We start from the raw sequence: 12,726 nt of genomic DNA, 5'->3' as shown, positions 1-12,726 counted from the left end.
TTCTTATCCAGAGATGTTGGTACTTTTAACAATCCAGTCTTTCATCTGTAGAAGGCTAGAGTCTCTTATTACTTAATTTATATGTGAAAATGAATCCCAGCTTTAAGGAAAATATGGGTCTATGGTTCATACTTGTCAGCATCTCAAAACTATCACATGCTTTGGCAATACTTATGGGCTTTGATCTAAAGAGATATTTGAATGGAAAACTGGGAAGAATAAAGGATGAAATTTAGAATGAATGGTTAAAAATGCATTAAATAATTTTCCATAGCATGCTTAGTGCCTTTAGATTACAAGGTCTTTTATTTTTATGCTCATATGCAATACTTTCTAAAATCCTTTGACCTTGACAAGGCTTTTTTTTTTTTTAATCGATATTGGGCAGGAATTAGGAGTAAAGGGTTATGCTATGAATATGACCTGAGTAGTTCTTGGTCATGCTTTCACCTATAAAGTCAGAGAGTATTATGAAGATTGGATCTGAGGAACTGTTCCAATCCCAACTTGTCATCTGATTTTTACTGGGTCACCCTTTGTGGCCCATTGATGCTTCCAGGACATTAGCTACATCTGGCCCACAGTTCCTGCTCCTTTCAGTTTTGAAGACTGGTTTGATTCTATGATGTGAAAGATTGAAATTACTCTCAGAAGTTCTATTTTACTCTTTTTGGGAACTGTTTCATTTAAAAGACAGATGCAGAAAGGTCTTGGTCTAACCTTGTTTCATATTTATTCATCAATGAATACATTTCTCCTATGAAGAAAGTATATTCCCTTGGTCCTAAAAGGGGTTACTATGACTCAGAGTAAGTATCATGAGTCAAGAATTGAAGTAGACTCAATGAAATTATAGCTTCATCCCAATTTATTCTGGAATGCAAAAGTAGGAAGTCAAGAAATACCTGGGGTAACAGTCAAATTTGGTCTTGGAGTACAGAATGAAGCAGGGCAAAGGCTAATACAGTTTTGCCAAGAGAACACACTGTTCATAGTCCAACAACACAAGAGAAAACTCTACACATGGACATCACCAGATGGTCAATATAGAAATCAGATTGATTATATTCTTTGGAGCCAAACATGGATAAGCTCTATACAGTCAGCAAAAACAGGACTGGGAGTTGACTGTGGCTCAGATCATGAACTCCTTATTACCAAATTCAGATTTAAATTGAAGAAAGTAGGGAAAACCACTAGACCATTCAGGTATGACCTAAATCAAATTCCTTACGATTATACCGTGGGAATGACAGACAGATTAAAGGGATTAGATCTGATAGACAGAGTGTCTGAAGAACTATGGACATAGGTTCATGGCATTGTACAGGAGGCATGAATCAAGACCATCCCCAAGAAAAAGAACTGCAAAAAGGCAAAATGGTTCTCTAAGGAGGCCTTACAAATAGCTTTAAAAGAAGAGAAGCAAAAGGCAAAGGATAAAAGGAAAGATATACCCATTTGAATGCAGAATTCCAAAGAATAGCAAGGAAAGATAAGAAAGCCTTCCTCAGTGATCAATGCAAAGAAATAGAGGAAAAAATAGAATGGGAAAGACTAGAGATCTCTTAAATTTAGTGATACCAAGGGAAAATTTCATGCAAAGATGGGCACCATAAAGGACAGAAATGGTATGGACCTACCAGAAGCAGAAGATAGTAAGAAGAGGTGGCAAGAATACACAGAAGAACTGTACAAAAAAGATCTTCATGACTCAGATAATCACGATGGTGTGATCACTCACCTAGAGCCAGACATCCTGGAATGTGAAGTCAAGTGGGCCTTAGAAAGCATCACTATGAATAAAGCTAGTGGAGGTGATGGAATTCCAATTGAGCTATTTCAAATCCTCAAAGATGATGCTGTGAAAGTGCTGCACTAACCATGCCAGCAAATTTGGAAAACTCAGCAGTGGCCACAGGACTGGAAAAGCTCAGTTTTCATTCCCATTCCAAAGAAAGGCAATGCCAAAGAATGTTCAAACTATGGCACAATTCTACTAATCTCACATGCTAGTAAAGTAATGCTCAAAATTCTCCAAGCCAGGCTTCAACAGTACATGAACCATGAACTTCCAGATGCTCAAGCTGGTTTTAGAAAAGGCAGAAGAACCAAAGATCAAATTGCCAAATTTGATGATCTATTGGATCATCAAAAAGGCAAGAGAGTTCCAGAAAAAATATCTATTTCTGCTTTATTGACTACGCCAAAGCCTTTGACTGTGTGGATCACAACAAACTCTGGAAAATTCTTCAAGTGATGGGAATACCAGACCACCTGACCTGCCTCTTGAGACATTTGTATGCAGGTCAGGAAGCAACAGTTAGAAATGGACATGGAACAAAAAACTGGTACTAAATTGGGAAAGGTATATGTCAAGGCTGAATATTGATTGTCACCCTGCTTATTTAACTTACATGCGGAGTACATCATGAGAAATGCTAGGCTGGAGGAAGCACAAGCTGGAATCAAGATTGCTGGGAGAAATATCAATAACCTCAGATTTGCAGATGACAGGACTCTTATGGCAGAAAGTGAAGAAGAACTAAAGAGCCTCTTGATGAAAGTGAAAGAGGAGAGTGAAAAAGTTGGCTTAAAGCTCAACATTCAGAAAACTAAGATCATGGCATCTGGTCCCATCACTTCATGGCAAATAAATGGGGAAACAGTGGAAACAGTGACAGGCTTTATTTATTTATTTATTTTTGGCTCCAACATCACTGCAGATGGTGACTGCAGCCATGAAATTAAAAGACGCTTGCTCCCTTGGAAGAAAAGTTATGATCAACCTAGATAGCATATTAAAAGGCAGAGACATTACTTTGCTGACAAAGGTCCATCTAGTCAAAGCTATGGTTTTTCCAATAGTCATGTATGGATGTGAGCATTGGACCATAAAGAAGGCAGAGCATCAAATAATTGATGGTTTTGAACTGTTGTTTTGGAGAAGACTCTTTAGTGTCCCTTGGACTGCAAGGAGATTCAACCAGTCCATCCTAAAGGAAAGCAGCGCTGAATATTCATTGGAAGGACTGATGCTTAAGCTGAAACTCCAATACTTTGGCCACCTGATGTGAATAACTGACTCATTTGAAAAGACCCTGATGCTGGGAAAGATTGAAGTAGGGAGGAGAAGGGGACGACAGAGGATGAGATGGTTGGATGGCATCAGCAACTCAATGGACATGAGTTTGTTTAAACTCCAGGAGTTGGTAATGGATAGGGAGGCCTGGTGTGCTATAGTCCATGGGGTTGCAAAGAGTCGGACACGACTGACTGAACTGAATTCAACTAACAAGAAACAAATACTTAGAGAAAATCAGCTGTTGTATCCCTTTGATACCAATAGAAATAAACTACCAATTCTAAAAAAACAACACAAATAGGGCTGAAAAAGGAAAAAGAAAGTGTCTTTATTTCCTAAGAGGATGACTGAAATGATATGATATACTTAAATGCAATGTATAATTTTATGAAATAGCCTGAAACTTCCCTTCCTTAGTCTCTTTCGAAACCAAATTTTATTAATAAGGAAAAAATATGGCATGTCTCTAACACTGAGACGATATTTGTAGAGATAATTGCAAATATCCACCTGGTAACCATGTGGTCAACAGATATCTACAAGACATTAAGTATAAGGAACTAAGGAAAACTCAGCAAGAAAAAGTCTGAACTGGATATAATGGTGGGTAAGCAGGTCATGGACTTTGAAATATGGCCTTAGTTTATGAGCTGTTTGATTCTGGGCAAATTACCTATAATTCCCTGTGTTTAAATATGACTCACAGGTAAAATATATTGTTTAGTAGATTAAATGAGTGAACACCTGAGGGCTTAGTATTACTTGGAAAATAGTAATGGTGCACTGATTTGTAACTGTTGTGATTATGTTAAAAAGATTAAGTGGTAGAAGAAACTCATTTGCTAGCAATCACCTTTCACATAGAAAGAGTGAAATAAAGGCTAACATTTCAATGTGATGGGAGTCAGAAAGGAAGAAGTTTCTCCTGCTGACCAAGTCATCAGGATGAGTCTAAAAGTGAAATGCCCTCCACGTGGTTGGCCAAAGGAGAAGCTGAGAACAAGCAAGTAATGGATAAACTGGAAAAGTTACGTGATTTATAAGACCGGTAACCCTGGGGCACATAATGACTCTGGCACCACGAGTGGCAGGAGCTTAGACAATTAAATTGACTTTTCTTGCCTTGTGGGTTTTTTTTTTTTTTTTTGGTATAAGTGTGATGGAAGAATCAGGATTCCTACCTCTGTAGACGATAAGGAGAAAAATACAGCAACACATATAAAGCACTTAGAGAAAGGCCTCTCCAGTTAGAGGAAAGATTATCTGATGTGGATGAATGGTTCAACATCCTTAACTAATATTGTGGCTAAAAAAGCAGAGATCTATGTCTGTATTTAATTGAAGAATGAAAGGGTATGTGGGAAAGAACATAAAGGATACAGCAGTAGAAAAGGGGATTCAGAAATCTGTATTAGGAAGATGCAGGCAACTTAATTAAGCTCTGAAAAGTTACTCCAACATAACGAGACAAAAATATAGTCTCCGGTTAAAAAACCGGAAACAGTCCAGCCTTGAAATTATCACACTCTTTCTGTAAATATTCCTAAAAATGCCATATGGAATCCAATTAACTTCATCAAGCAACTATTAGCACCTTCTACAATGTAAAAGCTGAGATACGGTCATGCATAATCCATATAGTCCATGCCCTCTGTGACTGCATGACATATGTGATCTGCACACAGACAGCTGAATAAGCTAAGTGTGAACCTGTTTTATGAGAGCTCAGAGAATAAAAGCTTCAATTCTTCCTATGAGAAGAGGAGTGGGGAATGAGCTTAAAAGTCTTCTCCAGGGTTTCAACTCAAATGTCTATAAGATGAAACAGTTCTTATAAATAGATAAACTGAATTGTGTGTTAAAAAAAAAAAAATGAGTGGGAACAGTTTGGAAAACTGGACAGTGCATGCCAGCTTAAAGACATTCAAATTCAAAGTTAAGAAAAAAAATTATCATGTATATTAGCAGGATCATCCAAGGCCAGTCTGCAGCCTTTGCCATAACATAGAAGTACTATGTAAGATGTAAGTTAGATTATGAAGTAAGAATATACATCATCAGGTAGAAAAAGGAAACAGGTAAACTGCTAGAGTGGATAAAGTCATTTGCTGAGAGTCAGAGATGAGAGTATTATGCTTGAAATATATACCTAGTGGTGGGTGGTGCGAGAGTGAACAACGAGGCACTGAGGCTGAGATTGGCCTCGATGATAAATGTAGTACTAAGAAGTTCAGTCTTTATCTTAAAGGCCTTTAGAATGGCAGGATTAATTTCTATGTATCCTTAACAGCTTCATTTTAAGAGTTCAATGGTTTTTTTGGTCTTTCTTGAAAACATATTTATTACTATCAAAGATTCTAAAGCCATAGCATTAAAGTGTTCTCTGTCACTGTGAAATATCTGATGGTATTTCTATGATGGAAAATATCTAAATTTTAAAATTTCTAAGACCTTCTAAGGTCTTGTCTCTGCTTGTACTAGTCTGTTCTCATAAGTCCTTTTTATTATTGATCATTAGAATTTAGTTTACTCATAGTGATTTTTTAGTCCTGCTACTTTTATTGCTTAGAGAAAACTATTTAAGGAAAATTAATTTTCTCCTTTTCCAGTCCCATTCCATTTTTGTTATCTGCCACCAGTCTTCTTTCAGAAACTTCTCCTTTCTCACAGGATCTGTGTGGCAGAACGCTTAGACTTACTTTGAGTTTGTTACTACTTCTTCATCATTTAGTAAAAAAAAAAAAAAAAATCAAGTCCATCATAAGAGAAATCATGAAGTTCAGTATTTAAACTCCAGAGTATTTTCTGTGATTATTTGCAACAGTGCTCATGGTAACTAATCAGGATCCCTTTGCGACATGGATAGTGTCACTTTCTGCAGTTTCCTTCCTGCCTAGAGAAGCTTTTTAAACCAGCATTGCTGGAATACCACAGGAGCAGTTGCTATTTGAAATGACTATCCTCTGCCACTCTATCAAAAAAATTATGCTTGCGGGTTTTAACATACAGGTAACCAAGTCAAAGATTCATGATGCTCTGGAAGTTGGCTGTGTGGACACTGCCTGTCTAAATCAAGAGGCCAAGATATCTTATCATACATGTGCTGCTGCTGCTGCAGCTAAGTCGCTTCAGTCGTGTCCGACTCTGTGCGACCCCATAGATGGCAGCCCACCAGGCTCCCCCTTCCCTGGGATTCTCCAGGCAAGAACACTGGAGTGGGTTGCCATTTCCTTCTCCATCATACATGTGAGGTTTCTCTAATTCTCGTTTCTATTATTTTGTATATATAAATCTATGTGTTTTTTTGTGTGTGTGTAAGTGTATACACCTGTGTGTATATAGGTATGCATCTGTGTGAATTGCATCTTTGCCAGGAGACTTAGGAAGGCAACACTTCTTGAGTGAGGCCAAACTTCCTGTTTTCTCTCCTGCGGCCAAACTCCATCTGCAAATGTTTCATGTGTGGTTTTCATAATTAAGTTGATTTTGTGCCAAGGAGGGGCACTATGCAACCAGTTTCAATGGCTCTTTGAGGTCTGCAAAGATGTTTGTGTAACAGAACACACAGACAGCCTGCTAAAACCAACCAGAAATCTGATTTCATGATATAAAAGCATTTGCTCAATTAATAATAATTTGCTCAAATTAATAGCAATAATTTATAGTATTTAAGAATCATGCCAAAAAAACCCAACTTCAACATAGCGGCAGATTTTCAAAGACCCCTATTCTTGTTAAAGAGGAGTAAGAAGTTGATTATAGGGTGAGGCTGATCGTACCTCCAACTTCTCAACTATCTTACTTGAACCAAACTCTGTGTTCTCGTCTCTTGATCCGATATACTGTTGCTAAGAACATCAAACAGTAAAAGTAAAGCATGGTGTAGTGCTTTGGAATTTGTAAAATACTCAATGAATAAAGAGTAATATTACTATCAGTTTTTGTTAGGGTAAAAATGCTGGAAAAGAGAAATAAAACATTATCTTATTTGGAATTTGCCAGGCCATTGTTTAACATCACTCCTCTAGCATGAGTTAGTCAGGTAAATTTTATTGTTTTTATTCTGACCTATCCATGGTATCCAGCTTTTTATAAAAACAGACCTTATTTCTAGAATCTACTATATTATGCTATAGTATAATATGGGATGTGAATGAAAGTTATAGTATTAAGTCATGTTAGAAGTGGTTTATGATAGATGCTTCTTTTCTTCTTTTATATATTTTCTAAGTATTGGAATTACTTGGGTTACAAAAGACTACTATGAAGTTACATGAACTGTAATTTATATAGCAATAAACAACTGACCAGATATCTTTAATAATCTGTTAGTAATGGCACTTCAGGGGAATTCAGAAAACTGGAAGAAATCAGTTTAGAATTAAAAATGTATGAACACATTTATAGTAGAATCTGAGTGGTGATATAGAGAATGTTAGAATTAAGTACAAAATAATAAATTATACATTAAGAAAAATGCAGATTCATTACTTTTGAGTACATAAAAAATTTCTTCCAATCTATAGGTCTTTGTACATATTTTATTAAATAAAAATTTAAAACTCAAAATAGAATATTTTTGTATGTGACTTGATAATACTAATATGCAGAAGGCATCTTCAAGCAGTAAGAAATAGTCTCTGTAAGCTTGTATGTTTATAATGTTATTTTGTTCAGCATTTTTCACTATAAATAGTAAAAAGTTTATATTAGCCCAGCCCACAAGAATCTATCAAACAATAATTTGTATATATATATATATATTTCAAAAGAATGTATTTATGTTTTCTCCAAAGAGAAAACAGCATGAACCATATTTGCTTTTATCTCCCAGGGCTGGGGAGTCAGCTATGCACTCTATCAAATCCTTCCTATTGATAGTATAGACCTCATTTGACCAAAAAATACTCCCTGTATCATTTACAAAGCCAGTTACTCTCCCAGAGTATCAAAAGGTTAGAAAGAGAATATCCAGCGAGAAATCATTCGGTTTTGTGTTTCCCCACAAACACTCTGACTGTGAGGAAAATGCTCTCAGCGGTTCTTACCTGCAGTGTACAACCATGGGACCTGCATCAGGAGGGTTACAGGTTTTGACTCTCCGTAAGAAAGCCAGAAAAGGTGTTGGGTGTTCTGGAACACCATGATCAGGCCAGGCAGTGAACTGGAATTGTCTTACTTCTCTCTTCTCACTTGAACCATTCTGTAAAGTAAGAACAGTGATTGAGATTCTGTGTTCTTAGCCTCAAGTTGTATGATGTGTAATAACATGGGAAAGGTAACATGTAGATGTGTTCTCTTAATTCCTTCCCCTATCCTGTATTCCTTGGGAAGAACTACTCTTTGGAGTTATAACTACAAGCTATTTGTAAATGACAAATATTTGCTCAGGAAGACAAAATTCCTAGGTGAGAAGCATTCCATTTCTCAGGTTTAACTATCAGGAGTGCTCCTGCCATATTTTACAGAAAGAACTAGTTCTTCTTCATCCAGCCTTCATTTGCCGAAACTTGCATTCAGAGCGAGAGTTCCACGTTTATTGACAAATCACTAGACAAGGAGAAAAACTGCCGATAATGGAAGAATCATTTCATTCTTCATTGTTGCCAGTAGAATCAAGATTTAAGTAAAGCCTTGAAATATGTGATTTCTCAAAAGAAGCTTTCTTTAAATAATGGAAAGGGGAAAGAGAGGGGGAAAAGAAGCAAACCTTGTAAAGTGCAAATGTTCGAACACAATATGTGGCCAGCTCCACTGTATCCAGCAGCGTCACTTGGACCAGCCCATGGGTTTCTGTGCCTCTGCTGGGCCAATACTGGTCACACTTCACCTAGAAGAAACAAGTGACACATTCAGGGCAGAGCCTCATCAATTTCTCTATTAGCTTTATTTTGAGTTGCTGTTGAAGGAAAACAGCTTTTCTGCATTTCATTTTATGTTGATCTTTTTCTGGCGTGCATTCTTGTTATCCCAATATATGTAAATTACTGCTCTGATGCCAATGTAAACCACATTTTTCAAACTGGTAGGAATACTAAGCAGTAACAGATTCAATTTTGCTGCAGAAAAATAAATTGCAGATTGTCGCCAAGAAGAATAAGGAGAGAGGTATTTGAAACTTCAGAGGACTTGAAAAGAAAACACAAAATTGTTCTACGATAGACGTTAAGAATCGCTTCAGAAAGATTACACTTAGGCACTTAAATGACATGGTGAGATAGTTAGTGTTCATCCATCAAGGTTTAAAAGGCACAAACGATTTCATCTTGAGCTATCTCGAAATATGCTTGTTTAAAAGAAAAGTAGAAATAATTTGTAAATCTGTCAAAGTATAACAAACAACACAGCATTTTTCTTTAATACAAGATAAATGGTATGTATATCAAAAACAAATGAAATATGTAAAGTCTGGGGGAAAAGAGCTGTCTGTTCTTTAAAAAGTCTCCGAGGGTAACCCACTAGCAGTGGCAAAGTTTAAATAATTTAAAACCCATTCATTTTAGATCAATAATCTACAGTGATTATGTGAAGTTGGACAAGAAAAGCACGTAAAAAGTATTTAATGCAATTAATTTAATATGCAACAAAGAATAATTCCAAACCTGCTGTATGCCTTGAATTTATTGAATGTGCCTTTGGGCATTAAAAAGTGTAATGAAAAATAGCAAAGATAACACTATTTTCTAGTAAGACGATACATCAGAATATATTTACCCTTTCCATCTCAGATTAAAAGAAAAAAAAATGGGAGTAGTTCTTAGTTGAAGCCAATTAAAATGCATGTCTCTAGGTAAACAAATCTAGTACTATTTTATATTAGTACATTTTCTACTTGAAAAATACTTGAAAATTATGATCTTTGGATTTAAACAAAAGCAATGAGGCATTATCATAGGTACTTGGATTTTTGGCTCAGTAAATAGAATTACTAGGTAATTATTTGCTTTTATGTTGAATATAAATATTATTACCATTCTGTAAATAACATTGTAATTTTCTGTTTCACAACTAAAGCATTTGCTGCTCAGAGTCTGCCTCTTTCTGTGTAGAGACCAGAACTTGTGAAAAGGGAGAGGGTTAATCCTCTACACAGTTTCCTAGACAAGATGAAAGAAAAGGTCCAGTTACACAGGAAGGCAGAGACTGCGTTTTCAAGGTCTGCTCCTGTGCCTTCATCTCAACTGTGAGACCCACACAAACATTATCTATATCAAGAAAAACGAACAAAAGTGGTTCACCATAAAAATGGAGAATTATATCTTAGTAAGTTGTTTTTAAAGGCTTGCATTTATAGATGCACAAAATATTCTTGTTTCATATTTCTATCATATGTTCTAACTTAAAAATAACACAAGGGAAAGATAATTTTTTAAGGAGAATATTGATATAGTAAGACCAGGGTTGGGTACATCTGTGTCTTCTCTGAAAGCAAAGTCGCTCAGTCGTGTCTGACTCTTTGCGACCCCACGGACTGTAGCCTACCACGCTCTTCCATCCATGGTATTTTTCAGGCAAGAGTACTGGAGTGGGTTGCCATAGACATCCATTAAAACCCAAGTTGTACTTGGATAAACTTAGAAAAGGCTACTACCCTCACAGAGCCAATATTACTTAAGTAACCCTAATTCAGATAGAAAAAAAAAAAAATCACAAAAATGAAGTCAGAGGATCTGTTCTAAACCATGAAATAGATGTCAAGTTGATGTCTTGCTGCAAAAGACAAAAGAAACTGGAGGCCTCTTATTGGAACATTTGAAGGGACGCCAACAATGTACTGAGTTTAGGAATCAACAGAGAAACTCAAAACTCATGATTTAAGAATTTCAGCTGAATATGAGTCCTTTCAAATCAAAACCAACAGGTTATATCCCAGGAGGACAAATACCACTATGAAGGGTACAAAAACCACAAGTTAATGCAACAAAATGAACTAGAAGTTCAGTACAATTCACCAAACCCAATTCAATGTAATTATGTTTCAAAGCTGGAGAATGGTTATCCTTAGACCTTTCAGTGAGGCAAGACAAAGGAAAACAAGAAAAGAACCATAAGCCAGCCTTTATGTGATCTCTGGAAAAATGACTCCACTATCGAGTGACTTTCCATATACAAATCCACTCCATCCCTAAAATGTAGGAAAACTTAAATTTATAATGATTATTTTAAAGTTTGAGAACTGCAACTATTTTTGGCTTAGTTAGACTCTGACCTCTTTAGGAAAAAAAAAAAAATTCCGCAAAACATTACTATAAGGAGTAAATACTGTGAACATTTTTTAGCTCTTTAAATAGTTCTTGTACTCATTTTAAAGAATGTATTCTAGCCTTACTCTTTACTAAAAAAAACCCCTCTAAAATGTTTTAAGTGAAACTGCAAAAACTAGAAGCAACTTTTTAAAAAGTCAATATATTTAAACATCTGTGTTTATTCTCAAGAGACATTTTGCAAGCGGAGTTTATGAAAAAATAAATGTTCTAATGTATGTGCACATTCACATGTACAGTCTCAGCAGTGGGATTAGAAGGGTTGCCTGAGCCCTCTGAACAGCAACATAGGCTTCCCTTCAGTGCAAGGACTGCAACACTTCTTTTCTCCACCTCATTCTCTGAGTAGACTGTATAGGTTTCATCCTGAGGGCTAAATTTAAGGGCTTAGACTTACTGATAAATATTCCTTTAAGCCTTGCATTATTAGCCATACACTAAACAAATAATTTCGCATTGTAAGGTTAGAGAGGGAGTCAGAAGTCTAGTGAGGAAAAAAATGAAACGGATACAGAAAAATAATATAAATTATATATATTTTTTCCTAACCAGCTAATACAAATGAGCTAGCTCTGTTTCCCTCTCTTGAAATGTTTTCTTTGGCAATAACCCTCCCCACTACCAGTTTTTTTTTTTTTTTCCCTGAGAGAAGAATCTCAGAGAATAATCTAGAGAGTTACTACTTCTTAGGTTTCATGCATAGAGCTGAGTGTGAGAGTTAACATGTGCTGTACAGAAGGCTCCCCTTATACAAGGTGGGAGTTACAGTACAAATACTGATGTCTGTCTTTTCTTATTTGCTTCTGAAGTGACTACAAGTGGCCTTCAGGACTGATTCATGAAAGGTCAGGCAGTTTCACTGTTTAACCGGTAAGCTGCTTCTCTGTTTCCAGGACCAAAGCCTTGTGGCCTCTTCTATAAAATGGGAATGATTATCTCCTGCATGACAGGTTTATTATAAGGGTTGGAAATCTTATACCTGAAACTCTGAACCCAATGGCCAACACAAATAGGTATCCAGTGGGAATATTTATTATTAGTTAACCATGTTCTCAGCTTTTTGTGTTTGTTGTTATAAACCACTGAAATCATTCTGAATGTGAAAAATTGAATATATTATTAATCCTAGCAGATATGTATTTAGGATTTTCTAGATGGGAGGTGAGGTGTCAGTGGCAATGAAAACACCAAAGTGAAAAACAGTCCTGCCCCCAGTCCATCAGCCATATTGACTAAATATGTAGGGGTGTTTATATCTCCTGGTTCATCAAATAGGTAGTTGTGACATTCCAAACAGTCCTTTAATGGACCTGGGCCCCAACTTGCTGTGAAGAGAGAATGTACTAGAATCAGAGTAGAAAAGGAGTAAAGTAGAAC

General features: G+C 36.3%; 1 protein-coding gene and 1 long non-coding RNA gene across 7 annotated transcripts in view; one reads left to right on the top strand and one right to left on the bottom strand.

Moving 5' to 3' along the window:
* Positions 1-12,726, bottom strand: part of PTPRD (protein tyrosine phosphatase receptor type D) — a 2,533,682-nt gene that overhangs the window by 41,189 nt on the left and 2,479,767 nt on the right. For all 6 annotated transcript variants that reach the window (XM_086415146.1, XM_086415147.1, XM_086415148.1 and 3 more), the window contains 2 exons: positions 8,796-8,915; positions 8,134-8,288 (listed from right to left, as the gene is read on the bottom strand). In XM_086415146.1, coding sequence (XP_086271272.1) covers positions 8,134-8,288; positions 8,796-8,915 — 275 coding nt within the window. The remainder of the gene's footprint in view (positions 1-8,133; positions 8,289-8,795; positions 8,916-12,726) is intronic.
* LOC147366908 (uncharacterized) overlaps positions 1-12,726 on the top strand; it is a 1,139,839-nt gene that overhangs the window by 1,032,612 nt on the left and 94,501 nt on the right. The window lies entirely within an intron of this gene.

The sequence above is a fragment of the Bos grunniens genome, chromosome 8 (genome assembly GCF_055505025.1).
Source record: "Bos grunniens cultivar Pamir isolate PY7600 chromosome 8, Bosgru_T2T1.0, whole genome shotgun sequence".
NCBI lineage: Eukaryota > Metazoa > Chordata > Mammalia > Artiodactyla > Bovidae > Bos > Bos grunniens.
Note: the sequence above shows the minus strand (reverse complement) of the source record. Positions and strands in the feature narration are given on the sequence as shown.